General features: G+C 32.2%; 1 protein-coding gene across 1 annotated transcript in view; it reads right to left on the minus strand.

Annotated features, from left to right (window-relative positions):
* Positions 1 to 325: 325 nt before the first annotated feature.
* LOC117114977 overlaps positions 326 to 8,479 on the minus strand; it is a 38,449-nt gene continuing 30,295 nt past the window's right edge. Inside the window, exon 5 of the mRNA XM_033258608.1 lies at positions 326 to 1,648. Within this exon, the coding sequence (XP_033114499.1) occupies positions 1,639 to 1,648 (10 nt within the window). The 3' untranslated portion in view covers positions 326 to 1,638. The remainder of the gene's footprint in view (positions 1,649 to 8,479) is intronic.

Genomic DNA, 8,479 nt, shown 5'->3' on the forward strand with positions numbered 1-8,479 from the left:
GCAATGAGCCAACTGGCAGATAGCCAGTGGAAAGAGCAGGGGGTTGAGTGTTAATTAGCTAGGTGGCAAAGAGAAAATTCAGGCACTAAAGAGGTGCACCATTTCAATTCAAAGAAACAATAATTCATTTTCTTTTTGGCACTATAATTATAATACCTAAATGTATAGATTATTGCGGATTAAGAGTAATTTGTTTACCGTACATACTGTACAGTATGTAAATGAGGCTATAATGACAACGTGTGAGCAACAGTCAATTAGTTTGTTAACATTTTCAATAGACATATAAAAAAGATAAGTGGAATGAAAGAAAATTGACTCAACATTATGCTACATTTGATGTTTTTATATCATAGCACAATTAATGTCGTCTTGTTACAAAACTGGTTTTCTTTTGTACCAAACATTAAAATGATTAACTTAAAATAGATGACATTATTAGGCTTGATTTTGGGCTTTGAATCAAAATCAGTTAAGTACAACCAGAATAAGATAATTTTGAAATTCAAATGTTTGAAAACATAATTTCAGGATAATTGCATTTGAAGATGGCGATTTCCCTATGAATTCTGAAAAATAGCATAACAAAATGTGCCTAAAGTCAGTCAGAACATTTGCTATTGTGAAATATATAGACACTGTAAAACCTAAATTTTCCTATGTATACAGTACACATTTTCTTGAATATCAAATTGACCTAGAGTCCAACATGACTCATTATGTCATAATTATACTTCAAGTTGTATTTTAGAATTCACTGTCTATGTAAAAGAAATATAAAATACTACAGTGTACACTACTTTTGACATTAAAAACAACTAGAACCATAACTTCTTTATAGCAGTTCACTAACACCTTTGACTCAATGACAAAAAAGTAAGACTAGTACACTATTAACTCTGACATTACTAAGAAAAACCAAATTTATTATAGTTCACACCAACTCTAAAATCTTTGACTCAATGATAAAAGACTAAATTAACTACTGACTTACTAAGAAAAGAGGAATTAACCAGAACCAGGTTTGGTAGTTCACTCTCTTGTTGGTAAGCTCAACTCCAAGATAACTGATTTGTTATGTTGATTGGAGAATAACATTACTCATTATATATTTATAATGCTGAGAGTTTTTTTTTTATTGCTTATTTTAATCACTTGGCATTTGTTAGGGTTAAATTTCATCTGCCATTTATTAGACCATTCCACTACTTTATCTAGATCTTCTTGAAGTTGTTTGGCATCATATGTTACCTACAGGGCCCTACACTTACAAATTAAAACCATGTCCCTTTCTGATAACAATCATCTACAACAAAAAAAATCTTCCTCATTCAACACTGTGTTGTAAAGTGAACATGATAAAGTGAGCACCGCATATTCTTTAACACCACATACATTTTGTTTTAAGTTAAAAGCAGGCCAGGTACTAAGTGCTCCCTCCAAATGAAACAACATGTCACAGAAATTAGTTTATCATTGTTAGTGTTGTGCCCCCTAAAGTAAATCAAACATTCATGCCATAAACTCATCACTCAGTGATGACAGTTTAATGTTCCTTGTAGTTCGTCCGGCAACACACGCTTGCTGCGCTCATGTAGTACAGTAGACAATCTTTAGTGTAACAGGAAAGCTGTGATTTCATATTCCACTGGAAAGCATTGAAAAAAAGGATATTTAACAGTGTAGGTTGGTAACATACTGCTTTTTATTTAAACAGTGCTAGAGAAAGACATTTACACATGCTCCATGTCAGGATAGAACAGGATCAGTTATCAGTGCACATGTATAGCAAGACATTTTTTTCTGATAAAAAAAAATATTCAAACACAATACTGGAAAAAAATTAACTAGGTGATACCATCATTGCAATAGCACTGCAGTAAGTAGCTAACATAATTACAAAAGTAAAATATATTTTTAAGCCCTAGTTGTGAACTGCACTAAAAATGTGGCAAAGCCAAGCCAAAGTATTCACTCCTCGCAAAAATCAATTTTTATAAAGGGTTAAACAGTAAAATGAAAGTCACAAAAAAGGTAAAGAATAATTAAAATCCGAAATTTTATTATGACAGTACCTGTACAAGAACATCATAAACTAAACTATTGTACACAAAATCATAAATCATAGACAATGAAAGTTTGATGGATCTGGAATTACTTTATGCTGGGTGCTAATGAGGCATGAGAACTTTAGAGGCTGGTCAAGCAATTTTACAAATGACAGAAAAAGATAATTTTGTCAATAGTTATGCAATATTCCATAACTTAGCACTAGTACTAAACAAAGGAAACTCATGAAACCAAATCAACTGATGTCTTGCACTTCGTAAATCCCAAATCTAAAGTAGAAAAACTTTTTAAAACTGTGGTGACAAACTCTAGAATCATCAAGTTTAAAAAACACAAGAAGGGCTCTATTACAAGACCAAAAAGTATCACCTTGTGGATTCTCTATTATAGTGTTTGCTGTACTGTAAAAAGGAATACCATACTTTCCTTTGGTCTATGGCCAAAAAAACGTGTCCTCTTACTGCAGTTCCAAAGCAAGGGGTTCTAGACTTTCAGGTTTGATGGTATATATTTTTAACATGAAATTTAAAATATTGATACAAGCAACATAGAATCAAGTGTTGGATTAGCATTTATTGTACTTGCTCAAAAAAATATAACTTGTGTGAAGGCATGGTTATTGAAGATGATAGAAAAATCTTCTGAAAGTTCCCAATATCGATTTTTCCTAATATCAAAATCTGCACATTTGATGGAGAGCAACGCTTGAGAGCGATATCATATGACATTAAACATGAACTTGTGATCAGATATAATTCATTCTTTTGAATTGAGATTATAATTGACATTCTATATTAATCTATCAATGTTTGGAAAATGTTTTTTATCTAATTGAAAGATCTAGTGATACAAAACTATGGGGAAAATGAAATCATTAATCAGCAATGATGTTTTTCATTTCAAAATGTTAAACATTCAATCTTTATTTCATCAATCAAGACAAATGCCAATTAGTTCAAAGGCACAGAACTGTAAGTAAACTAAATTTTAATTTAAACTTCATTTTTTTATTTTTGAAGATTTCCTTTTGGATGAGTGCCTTCAATTGACTATGCCAATCAGTAGTAACTATGAAGCAGTAGGTCATTATTATAGAATATGGTGAAAGTGGGTTAATAAAACCCTGGTTTCCATAAAAATTGTTACACAGTCGCTACGGTGTTTTCACTGCAATATTTGCACTGCGTAGCTGTCCCCGACGCAACCGGGAACGCTCCCTGATACAACTGACCAATCAGTGTTGCCAAAGGAGTCGGGGATAACGTGTAGCAGTTTTATGGAAACCAGGCTTCAGTGCATGGGTACTAATAGAGTACTACAGGCTCATATTAGAATTTCTATGGTACGTACTGTAGAGCACCTATGTATGAATAGTAGACTATAAACTACTAAAAATAAATTATTTCATGCAAAGACTATTCAATTGGTACAGGATAAATGTTTGCTATGATACTATAGAATTTGCTAGTAAGATAATTTTTATAATATGCTCATCCATAAAAATGTTTCAGGTTTACGTATTTCTTTTCAGGTTTAATTGGACTGATACTTCCAACAGCTACAGTAGCTTTACTCCAAAAATAGAATTTCTTGTGGAACTACAGAAGATGTTTAAAAAATATTGAATATTCTAGTATTAAATGCTGATTCTTTGAAAGAGACCATCTGTCATATGACATTACACATGAGCTTGTAGCAATCAATATTTTTAAAAGGGAACATAATGACATTTTTTATCCATCAACACTGCCAATACTTGTTTCTAATTCTATTGACTTTTACAGTAGTCAATATCTAGTTATAATTAGTTTTTACCATGAGCAATATATTTAAATTTAGTATCAGCAATGATTTTATTTCCAATACCTGAAATTTAACAATGTGAAGTCGATAATCACTCAAGGTTTTTGCATTTTATACTACTGTAGAAGATATATTGAAGAAAATTTCTGCAAAATATCAATCACTAAATCTAACTGAAAGGTATATTAAAATTATTTTTAAAATAAAAATCTTAATAAAAAACTATTGCTTTTGGAATCTTTGGAAGCTGTTTTCTCAAGACCTATTAGTAATATCCAATAAATTTAATATTCATAACTTCGCTAATACTCAACCAATTTCAATCAAATAATCACTGTTTTGAAGAAAAATTCATGAAGAATCTAGAAATACCAAAAACTCAATTTTGAATGTTTTCGACAAACAGCTAGTTTTGCCAGAGCCAGTCACATTTATCAGTAATCACCATTGAGCACAATGCAAATACAAACTTTATAGGCATACATGTCACCAAATTTGGAAAATCATTCCAGAAACTTAAAGTAAGTTAGCAGACTCCGGCCGAAAATGATCCTTATTGTGAAATAATTATGAATGCTATAATGGTCCGTAGAAAGGCAAAGGAGATGTCAACTTTTTTAATCAAAACTAATGCAAGTTCCATTAACGTCGCATTAAATTCTAAATCACTTTTTGATGTTTTTATTTTTACAATATTTGTTTTCTCTTTGCTGCATCACTACGGAAAGACTTGAGCAACGCAAATTGTGAATATCTAGAAATGATCCTTTCCAGCAAACTTAACTGAACAATCAAACCAGGGCCAGGAATAGACACTTTTCCCACAGACACACATGTTGTCCCAAAAACGCACAAGTTTATGTACAATTTTACGCTATATTGTTTTGTGGAACATTAGCAACAATATCCCTTAACGAAATGGTCCGTGAATTTTGTTATTATTTGAAGCTGAGAATTAACCATTATATCACAAGATAATCCAAATGGTCCCCTACAGATAACTATAAATACTACAAAGCAAATTCATGACCAGAATTCAACATAGATGAATTAATGCTCATTAGAGATAAGTCCTCTACCACCTCAAGTTCTATATCTCTGATACCATTACTGTATGTGGCAAAGACAAGCAAACCAGTCACTTGTCACAAATCCTGTTTCCAATTTTTGAAATCTATTTTATTACAACAAACTGATCTTTATATATCTATATAGAGTACTATAATAGTGTTACATCATGATACCACGTGATACTACTCCATTGATATCGTTGCAAAAAGCGTTCAAGCGGATGGCATTTTCTTCACTGACAAACCATTGATCCCAATTTCTAACGTGATTATTAAGTATCCTACTTATTCTTTGTAAATTTTAATTGATGATTAAATGTGTGTTCGATAACTAATATAATGTGAGCTTATTGTGTTTTTACCATTTTGATGGTAAAATATTTTTAAAATGCCTATTCCAGAAAGCCTATGAAGTCATTCAGGCTTAGTGAGCGGTAACCAACGTCTGTTGACAACAGAGAGCGCCACCTGGCGTCGTGAAGACACGACTGTGGTACTCTATAGAAAAAATAATTACTTGGGTATAATCCCTGTCTCTTATACACATCTAGATGTGTATAAGAGACAGGGTATACTGTACGAAGAACCTAGACGCAATGTTTAGGTGTCTATTGAGGAATCATGCTGCTATCATGATTATGATGAGGATGATGATGATGATGTTGAATCAAGATAATGGTGATGTTGAGATGATGAGACGACAAAGATGAAGGTCATGATGATGATGATGATGATGACGATCATACGATCGTGATTATGATAATCATGATGATGTTGAGGAGGGGAGGAAGATGATGGTGACGATGATGAAATCATGATGATGTTGACGATAATTACAAATGAAGAGACGAGGAGAACAACAACGGCAATCTGTTCATATCTCCGTAGGCCTATATCACTGACGATTATTTAATGTGTTACTAATTACAGTGTTGGAACTTAGGTACAAGAAACTTAACACTTTCATTAATAGCTTTTGAGCAATATGTTTTTTTAAGATACCGATTCATATTGTTTGCTTTATTTCTTAGTTCTTTAGCTTTTACCCAATCAATGGTATTATTTGTTTTATGTTGACAACAGAGAGCGCCACCTGGCATCGTGAAGACACGACTGTGGTACTCTACAGGTATATCATGCTTTGCTGTTATTTTCCCCATTTTTAATGTTAAAGCAACAATTTTTAACAATTTGGTAATGGTTTCTGCCAGAGAAATGCCAAAAATCACAATTAACTTTGAAGGCTGATTTCTCAATTTATATTGTTCTTTAAACAGCTGTATGTTTAAACTTCTGTAACTTCATAACAAAATGTCAAATTTAAATCTTTTATCATTTTATAGCTCTCATTTTACTCTTCAACTCTGTATTAGTAAACTAAAAACTGATTTTTGCGACGAGTGACTGGTTTGGGTTGTCTGTCTTGTCTTTGCCACATATACTGGTCCAATTTCTTCCAGAAATAGGGCAGTATAATCAAGATTAGATACTGTAGCCTAGAAATATAAGTTTTCTTTCTCCAAGGCAGACCTGACATTGTCAAGAAGTACCAGCATAGCATAAATTTTGCTTTAGACGAGACTTTTTTTATACCTTGTTAAGCGAACCCACCGGCTGCAAATATTGAAGATTTCGAATAAAAATAAAATTTTATTTTTGGCCAATTAGTGCACCCGCCACAACAAAAAAAGTGGAAATTTCAGAAAAAAATAAAAGTTTTTCTTTATTTTTATTACGTCTTCCGCTGCCTTGAAATTGCCAAAGATAAAATATATATATTTCGTTCCTCACTATATAAATTTGAAGCATTTAACCATCCTATTTTACATTCACCAATAAAATTTTATTTTTATTTTCTCCTCCGTCTGGATGTTTTTAGAAAAACTATTTGCTAAATAAGAAAACAAAATTTTATTTTTATTTTCATTCCACCCTCCTCCGATGATCTTTAAAAAAAATGAGTATGCGAAACAAGGAATTAAAAAAGTCTCGCCTTACAATAATTTTTTTTTCAAAATCTGACAAAAACGTATAAAGTATAATTGTACACAAGTTTACTTCAGAATCGTATAAAAGAAATTTTGTATGTGCATGACAGGTTCTTTAATAAACAGATGTTGCATTTTCATGGCACTGACAATGACAAATCAGTTATTACTGTATTTTAAAAATTCAAAAATAGATCTCTACATGATTTGTTTGGAATGTATAGCAATGGATCAATTTAAAAAAAACATATATTTATTGCATAGCATGCCTTGAAGAATGTTACAGAAAACAACATGAATTTGGAGTTTTATTGATAGCATGACAGGTTTCAAATGTTGCTTTAGTTCTTTTAATGTTATTAGGATTAGCTGAGAACAGATTCTGACAATTTTCTAACTTTGCTCAGAGTTTCTAAAGGGACATTCAGGCTGTTATGTCAGCATAAGACAGACGTACCTCTAGCCCACGGCATAGTAATCGCATGACTTCACAAAAAGCAGCACAATTAAAGACAGAACATCAGTGATCAGTTGAAAAGTTAAATTTAATATTTCTTCAGGCCTACATTTATTCTTTATTTCTATTACTGTATAGGCAACTAAGTACCTATTTCACTTTATTCATGTTAAGGACAGTATTTTTTAGCGTAATCAATAATATATAATATTACCCTGTGTGTAATGAAGCGGTTTTATATACAATGTATACAGTGTTAAAATGAATGACTAACATGATAAAGACACAAGCATTTCTTTATAAACGTCTGTTTACGATGACAGGACCATGATAGGCCTACTGAACTACGGGAATAAGTGAAATAGGTAACATGGGAACGGGCATGGAAAGCGCCACACCAATAATTTTTATAAGCGCTGCTCTCGAATAAGCGCTGCATTATGGTATCCACATAGGGATTTAGTTTAGGGATTCAGGAAATGTGTGGTGCTGTTTTTTGTTTTTTTTGTATGACTTTGGTGCAGTCAAGGTACAGTAATAAGGAACTTAAGATGACACATGACCCATCATGCACCTCTACTGGATTTATAGGGTTAACCTACACCGGAATTACACTTTCTGCAGCCATATTTAACTGCCAAACGATAACATAGTGTAGCCGCCTGAGGGGCATAGACACAAAAAATGAATAGAGATTCCAAAGATCCATCAGAAAAAACATTTGTTTATGTAATGGTCTATTCTTATACTTACAGTACTTTTTCACTTTAACTATAATGATGTACAGTCAGTGTGAAAATTTATTGTAATACAGACAATTTTAGCCTTGTGCTACCATTTTTGTATTTTTGTATTTATATACCGTAATAATAAATAAAAAATGTAAATCAAAATGAATGGATGCTATTAGATGAAGCAACAAATAGAATAAAACTAGATTTGAACTCGTCACTGAGGACGAGTTTGGTGATCCGCCGTACTTTGACCCTCACGAAGCACACGCGGTTCTGATTGAAAAGTATTAAATGCTAAAACAAGCTCTATTTAGTTTTTAAAAAGAGTAATTTTGAGCATTTTAAAGACTTACGAAT

Source organism: Anneissia japonica, unplaced genomic scaffold (genome assembly GCF_011630105.1).
Source record: "Anneissia japonica isolate Jap-2015-1 unplaced genomic scaffold, ASM1163010v1 scaffold284995_len508010_cov190, whole genome shotgun sequence".
NCBI lineage: Eukaryota > Metazoa > Echinodermata > Crinoidea > Comatulida > Comatulidae > Anneissia > Anneissia japonica.